This window comes from Corvus kubaryi, unplaced genomic scaffold, assembly GCF_017639235.1.
Source record: "Corvus kubaryi isolate FWS band 111438036 unplaced genomic scaffold, C.kubaryi_AGA036_p1.0 37353, whole genome shotgun sequence".
Classification (NCBI taxonomy): domain Eukaryota; kingdom Metazoa; phylum Chordata; class Aves; order Passeriformes; family Corvidae; genus Corvus; species Corvus kubaryi.
In genome coordinates, this window is record NW_024581115.1 from 2,283,178 (window position 1) to 2,308,317 (window position 25,140).

Consider the following 25,140-nt stretch of genomic DNA (forward strand, 5'->3'; position numbering starts at 1 on the left):
ACAACATTTTTTTTAAAAGTAGGAAGAACTAGATGTTTTTCTTTGCCTTCTTTCTATGTGTCTCCCTTTAAACTTGAGATAATGGGCTTTTGCAAAGGCTAGAGGAACAGGAACACATAATTTGTTACGCAGTAAAACTAAATCATATATATTTAAATGAATTATAAAGCTAAAAACTTACTTTGCATATATATTAAGCTTATTAAAACCAGAAATCAGTCTTTTATTATGAATCCTTTTACTGATACGTAGTCCCTCACTGACAGCTCCACATGGAATCCTTTCCTCACAACGGCTTGGCATATTGATATTGTTAAAGTGTCAGTGAAAGAAAGTAACAGCTCCATTCCTATTTGAATTTCTCACATTCAAGTTCTCAGGTTTTCACATCATTGGCAAATAATCAGATGTTTTAGCAAGGTAATAGGATAATTACACTGTTGCTCCATAACTCAAAAGCTAAAGACAGCACTACCTGCATTTAAAGTAAAACACAGCTTTGCCTACAGACACCACAAACCAGCCTATATCACCTCGACAACAAACTGTTTACTGCAGGATAATGAAATTAAATACATGCTTAATGATGTAAGATTGACAAAGTAATAAAGTTATAGAGAGAGTCAACATTATCTTCAATTAGGTGTCTACTTCGGTTGAAGAATTCTTACCATTACAGTTCAAAGAGCTGGATTTTTATCTGCAGCAATTTTCAGCTTCATTTCACCTGTGCACTGAGAAAGCGTGGGTTTTTTCGCTGTGCAAAAGCCATACCAGAGGATATGGTACATAACAAAGGAATTAAATAAAGGAAGAGGTGGTAGGCACAGCACTAGAACTAACTGGAGAAAGTACAGCTGGGAGAATAGTAATTGCATGGGGGAAAGACTAAGAGAAAACCCACAGGAGACATTACTTGTATAAAGCCATCATTCCTTGCACAACTAAAAAAGAGCAACACAGTCAAATATTGGCATGATTTTATGGGATTGGAATCAATTCAAAGGGAACCAGAGTATTTACCACAGCACAGCACTCCAGTCGCACCGGGAGTGCCCAACCTGGGGACAGCAGGAGCATCAGCCACTCTTTGAACCATCCATCCTCCCCAGGGTGTCCTGGCAGGGGGAGGTGGCTGCTGCCGGGGTAGGAGAGGGGCAGGCACCATTACTGCTCTCTGCCTGCCCTCCTCACTGATCACAGCGTTATTCAGGTTGGAAAAGACCCCCGAGCCCAACCTTTGACTGCTCATCACCTTGAGGTGTTGTCACCAAAGGACACGGTGCTCCATGAGGAGATGGAAGCAGGTTGTACCTTTGACACCCCACTCAGACATTATTCCCCCATGGAAGCCACAACATCCCCACTCAGCTGGTTATTTCAGGAGTCGGTAGCTCTCCCAGTGGGAGCTGGTGGCAGCAAGAAGTGAATAGTGGGTGTTGTTTGCATGGCAGTCAGGAACATTCTGAAGGCCCTTTGCCAGCCAGAGTAAAGAGCTGCTTTCACAGCCTGACTGAGGCCAGGCTTCCTGCTAGCAGAATAGAGTTTACTACAGGACAAAACAAATTTGAAACACTTCTATTTGAATCACTGCCCAAAGTCACCTTTTCTAATTGCAGAAAGTCCAACAAACCAAAGATCAGTTCTTCAGGAATTCAGCGTTTTTAGAGCATAGCATGTTCCCTGATCTTTTTTCGTTAAGGCAAAATATCTCTTTGGCATTTCAGGTATTTCCATTCCAGTATTTCCAGCATTTCAGCTGTTAAACTAACCTGCAAATGAATACAGACTGTGTTGTCTAATAGGGAAAAAAAGCTTTGACTTCTGTTGTTTGATGTAGAAAGTCAGCTGATAAAAAATGCAGATGTGACTTTATTGCTGCCCCTTCCACCACCATCACATCCATATCCTGCATTTGTTCACCAGTGTTTGCCAATATGCTGCTTCTTTCACCAAAGCCTTCAGAGGAAGCTAAAGGGCATACTTTTGAAAGATAACTGGCTTAGTTCTGGCTCCTAAGTATCACTTATCTTCCCTACTGAGTTTAACACCACTCAAGTCATTCAGAAACAAGATAATTTTATACTTGCCTGCCTTAAGCTGTACAATCTCATATTCTTAGATAATCCATGTCCTCTTGTTTTTTTCTTGCTTGCTATTTCTCAACTTCAAAGTTGCCTATTAAATTACGAACATGAAACTTGCTCTTATGCAATTCACATGAACAGCAAAAGGCACTTGCACTTCCCTTAGCTTTAAAACAAGCTTCCAGGATATTCTTAAACCAAAACAAAAAAAACCCCACTTCTCTTCTGCCTGCAGGGCAGATCTGTGCCAACTTTCTCTGAATCATTGAAACTGCACCTCTGACAGGTGTTAAATTTCTTAGAATCGTTTCAAAAAATTTGATTCTAATTTATCATCTCACCTACCACAGCATTAATATCCTAAAAGACCTCTGAAAACTCAATAAAGCATCATTCCAGAAATGCTTTTGGCTATTTTGAATCAAACTGGGCTTTCTCAAACTCTTTTGTGTTTGAACTCTCAATTTACATTCAAACAGCAACTTAACCAGCAATTATATCCATTTCAATTTTTTTTCCTCTTCTATCAGGCTTTAAAAGTCTTCCTCTTACCACATTTTGAGGTGCTGGAAATCAAGTGGAAATCCCACAGTCTCCTGCCAGAACTATTTGGATTCTGATCTTTTTGTGCCTTTTATGGGTGATGTGTCACAAATTGTCGTTGTCACGGATCAGTGACACAGACTGAACTCCGTAACATGACATTCATTACTAAGATGCTTTCCCCAACACCATTAATGTTACATCTGAGCCTCTCACAATATTGATACTGGAGAAATGCAACTATTCCCATGTTGGAGGTGATGAGCTGGGCAGAGATGGGAGGGAGATCTGCTCAAAGGCAGAGTAGGACTTGAACATAATTTTCTTAAGTCATAGGTGAGCAACCCAGTCACTGAAGTGGAAGGACACTCTTGAGAGAAGAGCATGAGAAAAAAAAAATCATGGAATTGTTGGAAAAGATCTTTCAATTTAATCAGCTGTTACCCTATAAGTCCCAAGCCCACCACTAAACCGTGTCCCCAAGTACCACATCCGCACGTCCTTGTGGGATGGCAACTCCACCACTGCCCTGGGCAGCCTTCTTCCAGAATTTTTTCCTAAAATCCAATCTAAACCTCCCCTGGTACAACTTGAAGTAATTTTCTCTTATCCTGTTGCTTGTTACCTGGGAGAAGAGGTACGTTGTACCCCACCTGGCTACAACATCCTCTCCAGTGGACAGTACCAACAGCTTCTTAAAATAGATCCTCAGTTTTATTCTGTCCTTTCCTCATATACACATATTGTTGGCATTTTAAAAATATCAAATCCCATGTTTCATTTTTGTCACAAATAGGAAAATAACATTTTGAATTTACAACACACTTCTATGCTCAAGAGAGCAGGTAAAACTGATAATTGCCTTATTTCTGCTTCTGGTTTGGAATCCTAACACTAACCTTTACTTGTTAGTTAACATCAGGTATATTAAACTTTATTTTTTCTTACTAGATGATGAAATTAGGACAAAAAGGGTAAGATCTAGATTTTCACTAGACCAAATTCTCTTAACTTTTTTTTGCTCATCCTTTTATTCATCAGTCTGTGATGTGTCTCTGTCTGCTGTTGCCCATCATGCCCAGCCCCTGAAGAGAAATGGAGCTACAGATGGTTCTTTGGCAAGGTGGACTGAGAGCTCTGGTGGTTTTTGGAGAAGGCTTGAATTGCTAATTCCTCTGTCAGTGACCTGCTCTGGTGTCCTTTGTATTCAATGTCTCAGGGCAATGCACTGAACAACAGAAATAGCATCAATCACCACTTCCCCACATTCTTGACATGCAGGAACCATTTTCTGCTGCTTTCTGGGTTGATTGCTAAAGAAACACAGAATTCTCTCAGAAATTCAGAGCACCATTATGTAACTGAATCTACCAAATGGAGCGTTTATACTGAGTTCATCATCATGGTGTCTGAGCATCTGTTGTATTTAAAATGAGAAAACAATTTAAATGCAGTGTTTAGTCAGAAAATCCTGCATGAATCCAGAAATGATGATAGACTCATCTAATAGTGGCTTTTTTCCTACATTACCCCTATTCTCTCTTAAGATACAACTTTTGTAGATGATGGACTGGGTCTGTGCCAAATAACAGCTCGCAGTGAAATTCTGCATCAGCCAAGACATAATCAACATTAAACATTTGAGCCTCAAACTTCAATTTGATCCTCACACAAAGTGAATTGCAGAGCAGTGTCATTTATTTATGTTTACCCAGCTCTTGCTCATCTGCTAACGACGAGTGACAAGAATGGTTGAGTGGCAGGTCAGCCAAAAATATCCATGTTTGGAGCAACTGGCTCAGCAATGACTCCCCTGTCAAAAACCCTCCCCGAGTCACTCAGCAACCAGCAGCCAAGGAACTCCTCTGTACCTCTGGGGCTCAGTTTGGATTCTTCCTTCCTTGCATTTCCTGCTGTGCAGAAGAGAGTACAAATGGTTGTGACACTTGCAACAGTTCCAGCAGCATTTGGATGGCAGGAATCCATCACCTCTTGCTTTTACTTTTTCAGCCTATCATTTACTTAATCTTTTGGTGCTGGCACAAAGGTGAAAGTCCTGAGAGCAAATTCTGAGATATGCACAACCAATCTGGTCTCCTCAGCCAGTAATTTGTAGTTTTTATTTTAGTCCTGGGGATGCTTAAGAGAAACATCAAGTTTTAAATACTATCTAAACTAGTCTTGTTTCCTACTTGCAAGTAAATTAAAGTAAGACTTAGGAAAGAAATCAGAGTATATATAAATATTAAAGAGAAAGACTTAATCTTCTACATTTCATTCAGGTCATTTTTTTTTTAACATTTTCTAGCTGCAGTGGTTGCATATAAACAAGGAATAAGGCTCTGTTAGAGCCTTATCAGTGTAAGATACCAGGTCAGCAGCCCAAATGGCATCTAGAAATAACTAGAGATAACTACTTCAACCCTAAAGCAGGTTATGGCAGATCCTTTTATATATATATTATATATTCATTTTTAGGAGCCATAATACATGCTGAAAGTAACTCCCCATGTTAACGAGCTACCAAGGAACCCTGGGGTTACCTGAGGGTAAGGCTCCCTGTTGAAAACCCTTTACTGCAAGTTAGTTCTTGTTACCAACTGCTCTAATGAAATGGTTAGACACCATTTGTAGCTTCAGTGATAATTCCAAGCATGCCATTATTTCCAATAAAGTAGATTCTGCAGCCAAGTGTAGTTAACCCAACTGCATTTCCACTTTACTGCATGATTATTGCATTTCTCTGCACAGCTGTCTGCTCAGAAGCAGGAGAAAAATGAGTCCTTTCCATGCATTCTTAGTCTTATTCTTTTAAGTAAAAAAGTAATTCTAATATTGTTTATTTATCTAGGATACAATTGCTGGCATATAGCTATAAGTGTGGATGACAAGCCTTTCTATTAAACCAGTTCTTTATATACATTTCTTTTAAATCACAAAATAACTGTCAAAATCAGTAAAAACACAAAACAATGCACAAACCACATGTCAGCAACAGCCTAAGTAACTGCAGTTTTAATAAAGAGAACATCAAAGAGAGTCAGAGATAAAAAATTATTTCAAGCAACTGGTTTTTTGCAGTTTTTCTCCTTGGTTTAACATAGCAAAGTTAATCTTGTAACCAATTTTAATCTTAAAACTGCAGTAGTTTGCTAAAATGCAAAGTAAACTGCTGAAAGTACAGGTGATCACGTACAGTTCATGTTACCAGTGTATAAAGAAAGCAAGAGCACCTCACTGCTGTGAGCTTATACATAAAGAATAAAAGGCCGATCTGGGGATTAATTAATCAGGATGTGGGTAATACCACCTTGTCAAACACTAACATTCCACGGTTGGGTACCCTGGGCATGAGAAGATGGGTTTGTTCTTCAAAGATAAGAAAATTCCCCTGCACCACTGCCAGGGATTGGTCCAGGAAAACAAGACAGATCAGGACCACAGGTTCTGAGGAGCTGGTCCATGCTCTCACAGCTGATGCTGTGCCTTTCCACAAAGCAGGAGGTACATTTAATTTAATTTAGGACAATTTTAAAAATAGTTTTGTCAGTCACACAAATTGCACTGATCTCATACCTGTTCATGCCCACAAAATTAATGCCATAAATAACTCTTGAGTGATGCGGCATTACTGCTCTTTCCAAAGGGTTTTACAAGACCTGTAAGACCAACTATATTTTGACAGTGGAGTAACTGTTGTTGTTAATAGCTTTTAACTCAGTAAAATTATTTTCCTCACTGGGCACCCACCATGCAGAAACTACATTTCTTTTGCTGTTTTTATTAAACTTTGGATAAACAAAAATGCGTAATTATTTTCCTTAATGATATCTTAGACACTTCTTACAGGAACTCTGAATCAAAACAAACATTTAACCTGTCTTCTTGAGCAATTTCATTTGCTTTTGTTCCCTGCTGTGCTGGAAACATAGTCTGCTTGGTCTCAGCGAGGTATCCCAACAGTTTATCAGGTAGCGCAGCATAATACAAATATTATGGTTACAGATGAGCTGTTCCTTGCTGCCATTTACTTCATGCTTTACCTCCCTTGTCATTTACAAATCAAAAATGTTTATGTACTCAATTATAACTCTTCAAGTGAGAATGAAGGGTATTCTATTATTCCCAAGAGGACTGTGGAAAAATGTGTGTGAAGTACTGCAACATTCTCAATTCCCTGAGTTTCCTATTGCTCCATGTTTGGCTGCAGCAGAACATGGGCAGTCTTGAGAGGCTAAAAAGTTCTGGTTCTGGTCCAATGCACATTCTTGGGTGATGGAACAAGGCCATATTCTGGTTTTTCACCAGCTAAAAGAGAGTAATTAATCTTAATTCTCTTCTTTTTCCTGCAAAATAGAACTGTAACTGGAGGAAAACAAAGCTATCAGTTATTCTGTGGCAAATTAATCTTAAAGGGGGGATCTTCCAAAGTAAATCAATAGGTTAGAACAAGATTCTGTATTGTCTTTGGGCCCTGAAACCCAACCTAAACTCAAAGGGTGCTTTCAGCATTGTAAGTCTGCTCTTGTTGTGATGTGCTTTTAATACAGTGTCATCATTTGAAAAGTGAGATTTTCATATATGAGCAATTTTACTTATGTGGCTTCACCTTTGTGGAAGACTCCAGTAATATTTTATACAGACCAAAAGTTTACAAGTATTTCAGGCAACTTAAAAGAAATTCTTCTCAGAGGGAATTTAATAGGGGATTATGTTTTTTATCCTGTTGTATTCTGTGTTTAAGACACTTGTTCATTTGAATCTTTCAAAATTAGCCTGTTCCATGTGAGAAACTTTGAAAATGATGTCTCCTTAGATGGTCAACCTTTTTTTAAAAAAAGATAAACCTAATGAATTTAACCATGGTACCATGGAAACAGCTTTAAAATTAATTTGGGTACAAGGAAGAAGGATACAATTCCAACACAGAGAAAGTGACAGGTTTGAGAAGAAAAAAAAAGTCTCTCTTCATTAGGCACTGAGACCTTTGTTTGGGACAAATATCCTGTATGTGGTTGTATATAGCTGAGGGGTTTTATTTCCATAAGTTCCATCAGTCAAAACAAGAGTTTGATGTTGACTCAGGTTTCCTGGGTGAAAGGAGAACTTGGCCCTTGCCTTTACCCACTTCTGCACTCAGCATTTTGGTTTGTTATGTAAAATGAGTTTATCTAATTCATTGTTATTCTGGGACTTTGTACAAAAGAAGGTCTAGTCTAAAGCAGATGTCATCACTTATTTCCTTGATAATTCACAAGTTATTTTGGCTGCCAGGGTGAAGAGTTGTACGTAAAAAGAAAAATATGTGACCAAGCCAAAAAATTTCAGTGAGTGCACGGTCCCCAGAAAAGTGGTGTTACTGAAATTCAGTAGTACCACAAAATGATGACTAACAAGCATTGTAACTCCTGTGTGCTGTAGAGTAAATGCCATCATTAATTCTTTATGAGACCTTCACTTGTCCTGCTTTCTGACTGTCAGAATTTGGTAGAGGACTCCACTTGCTCCTTTGACATTTTCACTTTTTCACTGCAGTTTGATTTGTTTGCTTGCCTTAAAAAAATGCCAACTGGGTAGACTGTAGAAAAAACAACCAATAGTTCCCAACTGACACAGGACTAAAGTAATTGAAATTAACACATCATAGCAGTACTTTTGACCCTCACCTGATTTTTTTGGTCTGTGAACTGCTGGCTGTAAATAGCAAAGCTACGCACCAAAAATCTTCTGATCTTACCAATGCAAATTTTCTCTTTCAGAATTTCCATTGCCCCTTTTTACATCAATGTCCAAGCACTAAAACAGCATCACAAAGGGATTTGGGGGGTGGTGAGAGGACAATGCTCAGGGGACTTTTATATAAAGCTTATGAGTTCAGATTCTGAGTAATTTACTTACAAGAAGAATACATTTTGCAGCCAGGGCAGAATGTGGGAAATAGAACTGTTTGAACACGTCATTTATTTCTCACCTTAGCTTGGACTGAGATAATAATGGTGTAGGTTACATATAACTTGGGATGCTGCTGCAATTCAGATCAGCACATGAATTGGTGGACTTACGTTTTTGAGTGGCAAAGTGAGGTTTAGTCTGTGTAACTCGATTGTGCACAGCAGATCCTGTAGGGACACCATTCCTGCAGAAAACTCCTCACCTTTGTGTTTCACTACTGAATAACCAGATCTCACGTTCATCCAAAAGACAATGTCACCAATGCAGGCATTAAACCCTGTTTCAGTGAGGTTTAGGGGTTGTTTTTTTCCCTCATTATAAACATGGGCAGCACATGATAATGACATTTCTTTTCTGGCACTCTTAGTCTTGGACCATTTGTACAGTTACAAAGATTACCAGATATAAAAACCAAATTAATCCCGATCTTGTTCACAGGATGTAAGTCCAGGAATTTCTCTGGACAGCCTTTAGAATTATCAGCACATGAAAGACAGACCTGATTTTAAAATGTGAACATCAGGCTGCTGAAATTCTGACAATGGCAGAACAAGAACCTTCCTTTTCTAATTGACATCTGAAAACTAAGAAAGATCTTTAGGCTAAATAAAGCTGACTAGACTTTCATCTGTTCAGAAGTATTTAACTCCCACCGGAGTTCATTACATTTGTTCATCTTTTTTTTAAAAAAAGCTACAAATTGCAATGTAAATGGTAGCAGTGGCTGGTGATCCCAGCCAAATCAAATACCAAGGTTCTGGGTAAGATATTTACATAGCAGTGAGAGAAGGGAACTGTGCCTTTGTAATTTAAAAGTTCCAGCAAGTCATAAAACTAAAAAGCAGAAGGAAAGCTGCAGGAGCTAAGGAGAACCTGGTTAACAATAATATAGTAACTGCTTACCTGTAGGAGCCTTTGTTAACAAGTTTGCAGAATCTGGGGCCAATGAATATCAGTATTTTGAATTCTGCAAGTGCTGGTTTTAACAGTTCCAAACTCATATCCCATATGTTTCCTCAAATATTTCAACCCCTGATTCCTCTGTGCTTGGCTTGAGGCTGCAGAGTACAGATTACTTGGTGCCCATGGCAAGTGCTGCTGGAACAGGGAAATGATGTCAGCCCCTGCAGTGCAGTCTGTAACTGGATGTGGGTGAATTCACTGGCTGGCAATTCAGAAGAAGACACGCTGCTGCTGTACCAGTTGGAGCCAGAGGGTGACTGAAATTATTAAAATCACACATGCTGCAAATGCCTGAAAAATTACCCTGCTACAAAGTACCCAAAGCAGAGATGGAATCCTGATGCAAACTGAGGGGTGTGTGGGGAGTATTTGCAAATGCTGTATGGGATGATTTGCCGCTGGTTAATTGTAATCCTTCCCTTCACCCTTTTCTAGGTTCAGCTGATCCACTATAACCATGAGCTGTACACAAATGTCACAGAAGCTGCAAAGAGTCCTAATGGGTTGGTGGTAGTTTCCATATTTATGAAAGTAAGTATTCAGTACTACAGATTCCTAATATATAGACAGTAAACTTTTCCCTGAACTGTAAATGTAGGAGTTAGACTCCTCATTATGCTACAGCAATGCCCAGAGGCTCTGATCTGGAATCCAGACAGCTTCATCCTGAACTGAGCACACCATCTCTGCTCCAAAGCTTTTCCAATAGAAGGGAAATTAAAAGGGATAAGGAAGGGGGGAAAAAATCCCTTACACCACAAACATCACTCTTAACACTTTAATGGGTACGACAGAAGTTACTAGCTTTGCAGATTTTGTGTTTCTTCATGAAGTGTTATTCATCCAGTCTCTTCTAGTAGGTTGAGGCCCTGGGAAAGAGGGCATATCATGCTGATGTGTCAAAGCCAGCAAAATCAGTTTTTCTCAGTGTTATTTAAAACATCTTAAACTATCAAAACTGAAAGAACGTTAAAGTAGAACTTCTAATATCTTCCATTTCACAGAACTACAAAGACATGTGAATATTTTATTTAGTCTCCATCCCGTTGCATTCAAGGTACATACTTATGTCTATAATTTATAGCGATCTAACACTGAACTCAGGACTTCATGGTTTTCTCAAACCTCTTTAATTACATTGGAGAAACCTTTTCTCTAATTTTATATAAAGAATGTATTTCTCCCCTCCAAATATTGTTAATATTCTGCCATTATGTAGCTCTGTTCATCAGTCTAAAAAAGTGTGTATTTCTGAGTAATGCTGAAATTCACCTCATCACACCTTAGGTATGGGATATCTATAGTTCCCCTTAGTACTCTAATCCCATTTCATAAAGCTCCTAACAAAGCATTAGCCTCAGAATTAAAGTATGCATTTCACAGAGCACACCGAATAATTAGATATAAAAGGACAATTTTCACACAGATCTAATATTTAAGAAAGATATTTAGGCTACCCTTTTTTTTTTTTAATCCAAAATGTATTGTATTATGACCCAAAAAACTGACTTGAATTCATGAAAAAGGGAAAAATTAAAGAGAAGACAGAGAGATTGTTGTCAATATTTAGAAGTACCTGCAGGGAGGTGTCAGAGGATGGACCAGGCTCTGCTCGGGGCTGCTGAGCAACAGGGAAGAGGCAACAAGGGGGCAGAATCTGATACGTGGGAAATTCCACCTGAACATGAGCTGTTACCTCATATGTTACCCAGACATAAACCAGAAGAAGAGAGCTTTAATTTGCAATTAAAATAGTCTGATGCAAGGAAATTATATTTATTAATAAATAAAATAATAGAATACTAATTAAAATCCTGGCTAGTATATCAACCACCTGCAAATTCCATCAAAGCTGTTGGAGAAGAATCCTGTGCTCATGCTTTTATTCAGGCAATAATTTCTGTTCACCCTGTGTTTTATTTATTTTACCAACTTTCTATCAAGCTTCATTAGAAAAACAACTAAGTAATTATTTCCTTCTCCCATAACAGTGAAAAAAAGGCAGAACCCAGTTGGAGGAGTATCAGAGAGTGAGGGTGTGTGTGCACACGTGGAAGAGCTGCAGTTCTGGCAAGGAAATGTTTGTGAGAAGATTTTGACGTTATCCATTTTCTCTTCTGTAGGTATCTGAATCATCAAATCCATTTCTAAATCGTATGCTTAACAGAGACACCATAACGAGAATAACATATAAGAGTAAGTTTCTTTTCATTTCCTCTGGTAAGAGCTGTATTCTTTCAGTATCAGATAACACATTTAGTGATCTTGAAATAAGAGGCACTTTATTATGGGCAGAAATTCCAGGTTTGCATTGCCAGCAACTCTACAAGATAAACTCAGGAATGTGAAAAATCTCGTTCGGTCATCACTTTATCAAATGAATTTTGAATTTCAAAGTCTGTTTTATGTCTGAAGGTGCAACAGATTAATGAAATTATATTTGACACATACATATACTGTATTCACACAGAATGCTCAGGAGAAACTGCCTACTGTTAGCAATAAAAGGGACGTGTGGAGCAGCCGAGATTATATCGAATCTGGTTATGTCAAGATGCTGCACCATTAACTGGATTTAGTATTCATCAGTGTTTTCTTTTTGTACAGAAAAGTTACAACATTCCTATTCAACAACTGCTGCATTTAACTGATACAGAAAGAGGTCATTAACATAGCTTGTATATTTGTTGTATTCACATTTGGAAAGCCTTAAACTGATGATCCTCAATAATTCCATGTTCGTATATTGACCTTGTGGAAAACTGGAGCTTAATTAAGATATTTTAGAGAGAGTAATGAAAAGTATGTGTAACAAATTAAACCTCTTCTCCTGAAAACCTCATTTCCTTTGTCAAATATTCCAAGCTGCCATGAAGTTCTTAAGTTCAACAACACCAGAATTTAACTTTCAGAAAGTACACAGCGAACTGACAACACAAATAGTTCCTTGTCCTCTCCTACAACACACATACCTTTCACCCCACTGATGTTTCTCTGATTTTACCTGACAGTTAACAAATCTTGTTACATCTTTGGTCCAAATAAGAGGCTTCTATGATGATAAAACTCAGTTCTCTACAATACCTATGGAAAGGAAGGCAACAGAGGCTTCTCCTCAGAATGTTTTTTCCGGATTGTTCTATCAGTGTCAAATGCCATCTTCTCTGCATGGAAGAAGCAGATCAGTCCCACTTTTAAACTGCTTGTCTTGATTCCTTGCAAAATCACAACAATGCTGTTCTGCAAGAGCTTCCTGCCTTCCAGCTCTTTCACCCACAAATTCCATATTCCCAGCTTCTGTCTGGGGATCAACCAGATGTTCTCCCATGGGGCCACACCTTCCCAATACCAAATATTTCATTTGGATGCTGCATTTACAGTGAGAACTACTCCTCTCTGGAGTTGTCAGCATCCCACAACCTCCCATTGCTTGTTTTGTCTCCATACAAGGGAAAGACAATTCCAGTCACATCTAACTTGGGTTTACTACATGAAATTTCGCATGAAGATGAGCACACGAAACACAGGCTGGAAAAGCAGTGATTAACAGAATTGCTTTAATTTGTAACCACTGTTTTTGCTAAGTTTATCTGTTCAAATTAAACCCCTGATAGGCACACAATGCACACAATATTCCACAGGGCATTGGGTTACTTACTGTAGTAACAAGTATTGACTGGGAATTTTTAGTGTAAATTGGAAACGTGGAAGTGTTATTGAAAGTAATTTTGCAGTTGTCTTGCATGATGGATTATAGCATCATTGCTGAAAACTAATTTTACCTCTTACACTGCAAGGATTTCTAGTGTGCCTTTAGCAGCTGGAGTTTTTCAGCTTCTGCTCTACGGCTCCACTCCTGAAGTCAGTACTCAGCACGGTGCTGACAAAATGCCCAGGCCCAGTGTGCTCAAGAGGAGTGTGGAGGGAATGATAAATGGAACACTGGTTCAGAGTCAGGACAGTTCATAACATAAATAAAGGTGGTTTTTTTGTTTAAAGAACAGCAACAACATTAAGTGCTATCTCTCCTGCTGCATGAAATTTCCACAGGCAAAATGCATTAAAAGGGAAATTTCTACCCTTAGATATTAATGGCTACAGTGAAGTAAAGTGGACCCCAAGGAATTTTTGAGGAGATTTTAAATGCTTATTTTATTCTGTTATCGCAGCCCAAAGAATCTACTGTGAGCAAGCTGAAACAAGGGTTCTTTCAAGCAGCCTTTAGTCAGAAGCTGTGTGGATCTCTCAAAAGCTGTATTATTCCTTGTTAAGTCTGCCATTTGAGGGGATAAGTTAGTTTTCTTTCAAAACAGTTATGCTACATGAGCTTTCACCCAGTGTTTGCTTAACATAGGAAAAAAAAAGTAACTTTTTAGATTCACAAAATTCCTCATAAAAATTTGGTCTTGTCATTGTCTGGTAAGCAGAGAAACTGAGGATCTCTACATTCCTTACCCTGTAAATCTAACCTAGATCCTCTTCTGGATTATCATGATATGAACTTTAAAATCAAATGTACCTTCCTCCACTCAATTCCCTATAACAAGCATTATTATAAAGAGAACATACAAGAATTTGCTGTGAAAGCCAACCCCATACATTTATTACAAATCTAGGGATAAAAGGATTTCCATAATTTCCTAAGTAAATTGTCAGAGTCAAGGCCTTTATGTAAATGAGTGTGAAATCTAATTAAATCTAATTTGTCGAGAGAACAGTTCCTGAGTTTGGAAATCACCCTAAGGTACCAGCAGATCAAGAGAAACAGATTGTGGGCTGTAGATAGGAATGATGCAGAGGACCTAGGAAAGGCTGGATGGGTTTAGGAAAAGAAGTTTGTCACTGGCAGGAGATCACATGTAGTGATTTTGAGCATTTTGAACATATTTGCAGTAAATATAAGCAAGACTTTGAAGTTCTGCAGTCTGGTGTTAATACTGACCCACCACGACTGCTTCAGCTCCGGAGCAGGAAACCCTTACCAAGATGTGGGAAAGGGCAGACCTGTTCATGGGAATAATGTTGGTAACCAAATCCTTATTGTGTAGTCTTCTCTCATAGAGTCATCTGACTTCCCATGGGAATGTAACTCATATACAGGCATTAATAGGTACTGCTTTTTCTTGGACAAACTCTTGTTTCATTCACCCCTATCTTCCACTTTTCCTGAAGTGGTATTTTCCTCCAGTTTTCCATATCGATATCCCTCATCTGTATTAATCTTCAGTTAGCTTTCCATCTCCTAGTAAACATTTCAGGGCAAATTCTACCTGGTTTAAATCATTTTAGCCCAGCTGAAGCCAATGTGGCTGTGAGAAAACAGATCTGGTCCTTAGGGATCTCTTCTGCCTGGCTCTGTGCCACTTGGTGCTAAACACACCATGCTCCATGGCTTATAAATAATGAACAGGATGTTCATGTGGGAAAGGGAAAAGTGTGTGATGACTCATGAAAACAGGCGCTGGCATGAAAAAAATCCATCCCTTCTCTTCTGATGCAATTCTAGCAAAATTACCAGTGCACTGCAAATAATGTTTTTAATGAATAGGACACAGATGTATTCAGTCGTCTCTACCTGTTCAAATATAACTGCGTTTTGACAGTGTTTTCATGCTTCTGTCAGGAAAATTTGGGTTTAGAAAGAGGCTATCACAGGCCATGGGCCAGTGAAGCCTGGGCATATTAAAACAGGTGACAGTCAGCCACCTACCAGACGCTAATGGCACTTTCCCCTCTGCTTGAGGATCCAGCCAGCCATGCAGCAGGAAAATCACCCTGGCTCAAGCTGCAGGGACAGGGCAGAGGGCTCTATTTTTGACAAACATGAGAGAACCTGCCAAGATTTTATTTTGTAAAATAACAAACACATTTAAAATATGAAATAACAGCAAGGCTCTGGTCAATGAGGCAGAAACATTACACTCTCACCCTGACACTTTAACTGATGCTGTAGCTGCCAATATTGCTGCCCCAAAACCCTGTACCATGTTGACTGTGCTGTGTTAAAAGAAAAAACAAGGTCATATTTGCTCTGCCTGTTTTCTTTGATTTTCTGTTGCCCAAGACAATAGTCTGCAGCCTTTCTTTTCTTTCCATTAGATTGTACAAGACAAGTCTTTTGCTCATCTAAGTTTTGTCCTTCAGATACAATATGTTAAATTCAAGTTAAATTATGCCTTTCTTTTTTAGCTCTTACAAATTTCCTTGATCATTTGGATTTCTCTGCAAATCAAGGCCAGCCCTTGTTGAGCACTGAAAGAGGGAATGCACCTCAGTGTGCAATTTCCTTGCCTGCATTTTAATGTTCCCTCTGCAAATGAACCAAATTGGAGACACCACACAGGAGTGAAAGGGTTTGAAGAGATCTCACAATGTTACAACTCATAACCACCCCGGCTTTCTCCGAGACACACACAAGCAGCAGTGTATCAGTAATAAAAGATGTTTATCCCTGAGTGGATGAACTCGTACAGCCTAAGATTTGGCAGGAAAATCTGAGTTTTAGCTTTGACAGCACTGCCAAAAGTACTGTAGGGCCAGCATTACCCAAGGGAAATAGTGCAGGTAGTACAGGAAACACTGAGGAACTCTGATGGATTTTGAAAGATAGAACCGTATCTCATTATATTTTGGTACATATCCACAAAATAAATGCTGTTGGAGAGGAATACACCTCATTAATTCCCAGGGAACCTTACAATAAAGGCAGGGACCCTGGTGCTGCTTCCCAGCAAGCTTTCCACCCGGAGCTGAGCTTTCTGAGGGAGCTGGCACTGCACCCACCCCACTGTACACATGCAAGGCCAGGAGGTTTAATGGAGCAGCTTTATTATCACACATTCACTGCAACTTCCTCTCATGCCAGAAGGACAATTAAGTTTTAACTCTCTTCGCCTTCCCAAGGCTTTGTTGTGCAAAAATTGTTAATCACCCCAAAAGATGGAAAGTCAGCATTCTCCAAAGGCTTCTGCCTCTCAATCAATAACTGCAACTGCAAGAAGCCTTTGACTCCAGTCCCTAAATGTGATTCAGAATTCCCCTGTGAGAGCCCGTGCTCAGCTCTCAATGTGTGAATGTGAACCTCAGTGCAGCTCCACCCAGCAGTGTCAGGGATGCTACTTGTGTTACTTGTTCTTGTCTAATCTGCTGGAGCATACAGAAATGTGCATCTGTTAAACTTCATTCTTTGGTAAAACTGAACATCATGTTCTGGAACTAGGAGACATGAAGTGGGGGGGGGGGAGGGTTTGTTTGTTTTTGTTGTTTTGGGTTTGGGGTTTTTTTGTGATGCTACTGTTCTACTTGATTTGTTTTCCTCCTTTGTTCTCCAGATGATGCATATTTACTACAGGGGCTTAATATTGAGGAACTTTATCCAGAGACATCTAGTTTCATTACATATGATGGGTCAATGACAATTCCACCCTGCTATGAAACAGCAAGCTGGATAATAATGAACAAACCTGTCTACATAACAAGGATGCAGGTAAAGCAATTTACAAATTACTCAATCTAGGATAGGTACAAAATAATATTTTAAACATAATATTTACAGCTTTACATAAAAAATGAGATTCAAGCCTTGTGCTGTAGGGATCTCTGCATGCAATTTATACAGTTTGCAAAAGCATCGAAGAGGTTTTTTTTCAAATTAAAAATCTTAACTGTTTAGAGTTCTGTCAGTATCTATATACACAAACTTTGAGGGGGGGCCCTGTTTTCAGTGACGGTTTGAAACAAGTGGTTTCCAGCAGTCTGTTCACAGCTGCATTATTCTGTGATGCTGTGAACTCTTACTTGGGGACTCTAAAACAAGTACAGCAGTGTTGTACAAACATAACTGAGGTTATTAAGGATAACAGAGGCCATTCCTAGGTCTGAATAAATACATGTTGATAGCACATTAATGTGACAGAGATACAGTATCTGGAGCCTTCTGGAAATAAAATAAGCTGATGCTTTCTGGTATAGAATGAAATTACAGGATATACACCACAAATATTGTTGGAAAAATCACATTGACATATTGAAGCCCCTGTTAGAGAGAAGCAGAAGAAATTATGCAAGAGAAAACACATTTCACATCCAAAAGGAAGCTGTTGAGGAAACACATCAGTGGAAAAGTCTCAAAAACTACATTTCTGTACAGCTCGCTTACAATCCAATGCCTGGCATCAGAAAACAGCAAATTTAACACTTTGCCCTCTTCTCCAGAGTTCCCTTCAGTGAGTTGCCTAAAGAGCTGTGAGATGAACTAAAACCTCCTCTCTTGCGTGCTGGAACCCCAAGGAATACTTGAACCACCATCTGCCTGCCCCACGCAGGCAGCAGAAGAAATCTGGCCTGAGAAATGAAATGAGGAACAAGAAAACAACCCCAAATATCACTTTGGGTTTTAAAATCATATTAATATTGTAAATAAGATGACTTTTAAAAGCCTGAGATGTTTTATTTTTGTGATATTCCTTGTGTCCAGTTTAGTCTGGAGGCAGAAAAAGCACTTTGTTTCTTTTCTAAACTGGTGATTTGGGAGAACAACACAGCTAAGCACAGGCAAAAATGCTGAGTATTGTGAACTTTTCAAACACAGGACCTGAATATTTTCCTGCAAGCAACATTTTTAGGTAGAACCTTAATGTGCAAAGTAAGGATTAGAATATTTCCAGTCTGTGCTGCTACCTATAGGTTATAACCTCATGATAGGTTATAACCTCAGTGCAGCTGAGGTTATAACCTCCTTGTCATGCTTTAATGGTTATTTATATCCTCCATTATTAGTGCTGCAAATGGATTTTGTGGAAACTTACTAATTACGTTGTGTACTCAGACTGAAAGAGCAATGCCCAGCTCAAGTTTTCCCTAGAAGCTGTTAAAACTTCCAGTACATAAAACCCATCTACTGGATTTCCCAATTAAATGCCATAAACTAACCTCTTAAATTGTACACTGATGGGGAAGATACTTTCTTTTTATATCTTTAAACCAAAATATTGAGGATTTCTGGTTTGTAACTTGAAACTTCTTCTTCCCTCTCTGATTTTGGTTGACTTGAATCAATTAAGAGTTGCATAGTCACTATAACAGCCATTTCTGCCAACCAGTGCTGGATGCACAGGATGATTCAGTAATTCCCTCTGTGCTGTGAAACCATCTCAGAAGAAGGCCAGAGTCTGCTGTAGGAACACTCACAGTCACAGCACAGACAGTATCATGACAGACCTGTCAGCAGAGAGAGGCTCTCACTTTTTAACATCATTAATTTCACGACTTCAGCAGCATCACTGTCAGTTTTCCTTCCCATCCTGCCTGCCCCTACCTGGTTCTTGAGTAACAACAACCAAAGCTCTGGCTTCTCAGCTGAAAGCTACAGTGATTCAGGAAATTAGCTCTTGTCATTCATCAAGTTCATTTGCTTTGCACCAGCTGCTGCCATCCAGCGCTGTGGATTCCATTTGTTTCCTGCTCACCCAAGGACACCTCAATACTACTTTCATTTGCTCCCCACAAAACTGGTTACTCTTGTTTAAAATGGGGGTCAGAAACAGGAGCACACAAGGAATGGTTTTAAGTTACCTCTGACTACAAACTGTCAGCGTTAACTTAAATTCTGTTTTACTGAAATTCTGCTTTACTTCCAAATATTAACTTACCTATTTAATAGTGTTGTATGTTGTTTACTTACAGGAAAGACCAATACTAAAAACCCCTTGTTTTGTGTTTATAGATGCATTCTTTACGACTGCTAAGCCAGAATCAACCATCACAGATATTTCTGAGCATGAGCGACAATTTCAGACCAGTCCAGCCTCTCAACAATCGATGTATCCGAACCAATATCAACTTTAGTTTACAGGGAAAAGATTGTCCAAACAATAGAGCACAGAAACTACAGTATAGAGGTACGTTCCACCTCCAGAATAACCCCTTCCATGCTTGCACTGAGCTCCTTTCTTTGAGAAATCCAAGGGCATGACAAAGCACACAAATAAAAACACATAAAACTCCAGATCTAGGGGAATAACTGTGTCAGTCAAATGCCACACACTTGAAATAGATGAGGAAATGTGCAGGAAAAAGCATGACAAAAAATAGCCTGGGACATCTAATATGTTTTTAGAAGTAAATAGGACAGGCCCTTGGTTTTTTAGCCTCATTTTAAAGTCTTCTCACCTTAAAAAGTGCATTTTGCTCTGGTTTACTCACCCACAAGGGGGGGGATGAGCTAGTCTTTATGACAACTGATCTCAAACAAAATTAATAATTTATAAGACTTAATTTCACTTTCGAGGTGCACCACCATAACAAACACCTAAATTGCTACATGTAGTGTCAAGCATTGATATTAAACAATGAAGCAGCTCAGTCACCTGCAGTTAGAGTCTTACAATGCCACAGCTGTGGCTCACAACTGAGCTCTAATGTGTCTCATGCATCTTTGAGCCCATGCACACAACTGTACTGGCTGAAATAATGGTATTGAAGTGCCCTCCCAGCGGTAATATCATCATTATGAAGGAGTAGCACTGAAGGCTGGAAAAGAAAGGACATTTTCAGCAGCAAGGCAGATGACTGTGTTGCAATACTTCAAAGAAACAGTCATTCAGACAATTCTTTTCTAGAAAGAGGAGGAAGCTGAACCTCCTGGCTTTTTTAAGCCATTTTGCCTAAGTGCCTAACACAGTGCTAAATAATTTGATTCACAGTGTTAAACCAGTTTCATATTTGGAGTTTATTAAAGCATAATGGTTTTTGTTTGTTTCTCTTCCAGTAAATGAATGGCTCCTCAAGTAAGTGAGACAGAGCAGGCAAAACCCAAATCCTCAGTGGAATGCTCCTTCTGGGAATTGACATCATCTACAATGCACCCAACCTCCCTCTCTGGGCTCACGCGCACCACGTGCTGTGGGAAAAGAGCTGCCGTGCTGGAAAACTCCTCAAAATCCATTCATACGATCGGTGGCCATTTAAAAAACAAACAAACAAACAAACAAACAACCAACAAAAAAACCAAATCAGTATTACATTAAATGTGATTACAATTTTCCTGAACTAATTTAGAGTCACACAGAAAGACTTTTCAGCCTTTGTACATATGAAATTAATTCTTCCTCTGCTCCCCCCCTCCCCCAATTGAAAAAAAAAAAAAAGAAAAAAAAAAAAAAGAAAAAAGGTGGCTCGGTACAGCATCAAAGTGGAGTTGTGTTCTGTGTGCCAAGTAATCCTTGGAAAGCTCTCATTATTTCACTATCATTAATGGATACTGACAAGACAGAACAAGACTACTGTAAAGGAAACCTATTTCTAGGTTATGATCTTTCTGTTAATTTAATTTAAAAAGGGACAGACTTTGAGAGATAAGTATTGTAAATATATCACTGCAGAATATAAAGGAAATTGAAATATTTCCCTCTGTCACAAATCTGTAGTAGGATTTGGCAAAATCAGAATTGATCCATTTTCTGTTTCTTGTTTTACAACAGATCATACATTGTGTTGGTTACAATTAACAGCTCAATAAATGTGTTTAACAATTTAGTAAAGTTGCTTTGATTTCTTTTTTCCTTTCTGAAATAATAACCCTCTACCACTTGTGGATGCATTATTTGTGTTTTTCTTTTTTTTCTTTTTTTTTTTTTTTTACTTCATTTCTTTCTTTGCAGCCCATTTAAGTGAGTTAATGACAATTGGGAATGCACTTAGAGGTGGTATAACTTTAACTCCACTTTATGGTCCATCATTAACAGGAACTGGGCTCAGAAGCAGAAAGCAGTTGAAACATAGTTTAAAATTGCCATTTTCCTTGCTGAAGCCATTATTGGGACAAACATTCAATCCTGTAAATTGGTGGTGAAAGGGATACTTTTTCTTCACAGATAAAGCAGGAGCTGACCAAGTAAAAGCAAATGCCTTTTTTCTAGTTTATAATGGTCATTCACTGTGTTTGGTTACTGTCAAGAACTCAATAAACGTGTTGAACAAGTTCACACAGCGCATGTTTCACCTTCTTGAATATTGAGGGATTTTTCAGGTTGGTTTTCTTTTCAGTGTGGAGAGGGGTCAGGCCTCCTGATACCCCATCCCTGATGCTCACTTTGTACCACATTTAAGTTCACAGAAAGCAAAATGAAGCCAGAAAATGCTCCAGCAGCAAGGAAGTGTTTACACCACATGGAAGAGCAGGCACTATACGAAGTGTGAGGGAACTGCCAGGGAGTTTTAATGGGACAACAATGTTATTTTATCTGTGCCTGAAGAGAACAGTGCAAGGAGCACCTGACAGGAAAGTCCAGGGTCTGTGTGGTTTGGAAAGATTACGGCTTGTAAAGTGAGAACAGGCCAGGACTGGCATTCAGGGGACTGTCAGGATGGAGATGGAAAACTGAGAGGAATCCAAAATTGTCAGCAGTTGGGTTGCTCAGTGCAAGGTGCAGGGAAGGCTCTGGTGAGAAGCGCTGGCACAAAGGTGCCCTGTCTGCAGCGGGTCTTGGGCTGGTGACGCTGACCTAGAATCCTCTTAGCACAAGTATAATACTTGATCCTCAAGTTATTTCATTCCCAGGATCCTGTTAGCACACATATAAATTACTTGATCCTCAAGGTATTTAATTTCCAGGATCCTGTTTACGTATCTGTAATATACTTGATCCTCGAGTTATTTCATTTTAAGCGTTTCCAATGACCTCCAACACCGTGCAGTAATCTGAAAAATCCACAACACGACAGAAATGTCACACAGCAAGTACTACACTGTCAAATTCTGTAATTGAAAACAGCAAAATTACCACCTTAGCTTTACCTAGCTAATAAAGAACTGAAAAACAATGGAAGTCACATGCCTTCAATATGTTTGAGTGATCTATATATAACTTATAAACTTGTTTCTCCTACTTGTTTGGGTTCTTTTAAGCTTCGCTTAGGGTGCAGAGTAAAGTTACTGAGAGCATAAAATGCACAATGCATTAATCTATATTTGGACAAATATCCAGCAGTTGTTGGTCCAAGTTTTTCAGTGACAGAAGGTAAGGAAGATAAGCCAGGCCTCCATTATAAAGCTTTTAATAAGTAATAAACCCTATTTTCTATTTTACTGAAAGCTGATTGAAGGGATTTAAGGGGAGGTAGACACATGATAGAAGGGACTAGCCCTAGGAAGGAATCATGCTGTACTTTGGATTAGGCTGCAATATAGGAGCCCTGCAAATTGAGAAAGAGAGCAATCATACTGGGACACCACAAGTATATTTGTCAACATTTCTAACTCCATTTTGTGAGTGTATCTTGCCATGAATCGCCTAGGTTTTTGTTTTAGTCGTAGATTACAGCAGAAATAGACCCAAATAAAATTTAGGATTAAGTGTTCTGCCCAAATAAAATTTAGAATTAAGTGTTTTGCCATTTAGACATCCAGCCCCAGTTGTTCAGATCAGGCATGGAGCTCTGTCAGGAGACTCTGAGGAGCCAGAGAAAGCCACATCTTATCACAAAGCCTTTAAGCAAAAAGATAAAAGTTCCAGGATCAAACAGCTGACACAGGCTGGGAGTTCAGAGCCCACACAACACCTGCCCAGGGTAATGCCTCCAACCTGAGCACTTTGTCTGCAGTGCTCAGCAGAGTCTGGCTGCACACAGAGCCCAATACTCTTAGGAAGGGCTGAATGTGGCCTCATTGCCTGAGCCATTCAGATCAGGACTGGGATTTTTTGCTTGTGATGAGGCTCAGCACAGACGGGAGGTACCTGGCAGGTGATGCACTCATGGCAGCCTGTGGTGTTGACCTCGATGAACAGTCAACACCACAGGCAGGACCAGGTATTCATGCCATGATGATAACAGATATTAAGAACCTAATAATGGGAGGAAATGCTCAGATCTGTCCACTCACAGTGAAGAACATGCTATCAAAACAGGTACCAAACTATCAAGCTCATCTGATGATAAAAGACATGAGAAGATTCAAATTTACAACACTCCAAAACCCTCTGCTTCAAGTAACGGTCAAAAAAATGTAATAGCCAAGTTTTATAAGCTCATTTTTTCCTTTAACCAAAAATAAAAAATATTCCTATGCAGAAAATCAGAACTAAAAGAGATCTGTGGGATGAAAGCAGAAAGCACAGGCCTTCAGCATAACAGTACCTACAGGTACCACACATCTGTCCTTCTACCTTCCTGTTCCAGCCTTGAACGCTGAAGCAGCAAGGAAACAGATCGAGGATGTACCTCGAAGCTTGGTACTTGTTATTATAGAACAAACTCCTATAAAACAAAAAAACATCCTTTCTTACCATTTAAAACCTCTCACTTTCCTATCAAGCAGGTACTCGGAAAGAAGAGGGGTACCACCGTCCCTGCCCGGCTCCGTGGGGTCCCGCGTGCCCCCACAGGCGCACGGGTGGGTTCTGTGTTGCAGTCGGTAGCAAAGAGTCGAGAAGGGCGTTTGTGTGCGTTCCGCCAGGAGCATTTATTGCTGCTACACTGCCAAAGGTTACACGGGCAAATACCAACGTGATCCCGAAGCTCACAGTTTTATCCGGGGGTGGGGAAAAGGCAGGACCAGGGAACGGGGACCAATGGGGAGCTCTGGGGGAGTGATGAGGGGTAGAGGCCAACAGCCAACTGGGGAATCCAAACTGGGATAGATTAACACAACAGAACAAGCATCCTGGGAGAAGCCTTTTTGGCCACCCTAACATGAAGTGGTTCTTGTGGTACTGGGGACTTGTACTGAAAACTCTGTGTCCCTTGTAATGAATGTTCACCAGCCAGCACAGAGGGCCAATGGAAATTGTGCTGAAAAATTGAGACCTGAGATCACAACACCAGGAACAAAGACACGTGAGGGTGTGCAAGGTTGTACTCCCTGTACTGATCCAAACACTCAAACACAGACAAGGAACTCAATCAAAAGAATTTGGTCTGCAAAGATCAGAACAACTTCAAAGTCAGCAAACTCTTGTTTCTTTGAATAGCACTGCTTGCTCTGAGTGTTCCACATCTTGGCCTTAAGAAATGCCAACACTAATTGCTGCTCATGTGACATTAGTTTGTCAGGCACCAGAGACATTGGGAGCCTGGTGGAAATCATTTTTAAGTACTTTGTATGTCAAACAGTAGGATCTTTCAAGACATTTATTATAAAACAAAGAAAAAAACCCAGGATAATACTTCAGAATCCTTCCTGCTTCTGACAGACCCTGCCTTTGCTCTCCCTATTTTAATTTTCTGGGGATTTCACTCCTTGTTACTTCCACCAGTACCCTCCTCTTACAAAAGCAGCTCTGAGGAATGCAGTAAAGGTTTATCCCACAGAAGCACAGTGCTGCCATGAATATATGAGAATTGGCAATTTTCTTGATATACTATTGCTGGATACACACTATCTGCTGGAATCAACACATTTCAGCAGCCATTAAAAAAATTCAAGTAATTATATAAGTTGGTACATCTATTAATTGGTGAAGACAAGCTGGAAAGTAGGATATGGTTGTACCCAGAATGCCAAGACCAAAAGGCAAATAAAACCCTTCCAACATTTAGGGTGTCCTCATGCTCTTTAATATTAAAGGAGAAGGATATTCCATCTTTTTATTTTGCT

General features: G+C 39.4%; 1 protein-coding gene and 1 long non-coding RNA gene across 3 annotated transcripts in view; one reads left to right on the forward strand and one right to left on the reverse strand.

Annotated features, from left to right (window-relative positions):
- The window catches only part of CA10 (carbonic anhydrase 10), a 188,220-nt gene extending 166,691 nt beyond the window's left edge, over window positions 1–21,529 (forward strand). For both annotated transcript variants that reach the window (XM_042032381.1, XM_042032382.1), the window contains exons 6-10: window positions 9,981–10,076; window positions 11,669–11,741; window positions 16,877–17,031; window positions 19,270–19,444; window positions 20,314–21,529. In XM_042032381.1, coding sequence (XP_041888315.1) covers window positions 9,981–10,076; window positions 11,669–11,741; window positions 16,877–17,031; window positions 19,270–19,444; window positions 20,314–20,336 — 522 coding nt within the window. In that variant the 3' untranslated portion in view covers window positions 20,337–21,529. The remainder of the gene's footprint in view (window positions 1–9,980; window positions 10,077–11,668; window positions 11,742–16,876; window positions 17,032–19,269; window positions 19,445–20,313) is intronic.
- Window positions 21,164–24,020, reverse strand: LOC121666624. The gene is made up of 2 exons (XR_006016721.1): window positions 23,831–24,020; window positions 21,164–22,245 (listed from the first exon to the last, which is right to left on the reverse strand). It is a non-coding gene; the product is annotated as an uncharacterized LOC121666624 (long non-coding RNA).
- Window positions 24,021–25,140: the final 1,120 nt, after the last annotated feature.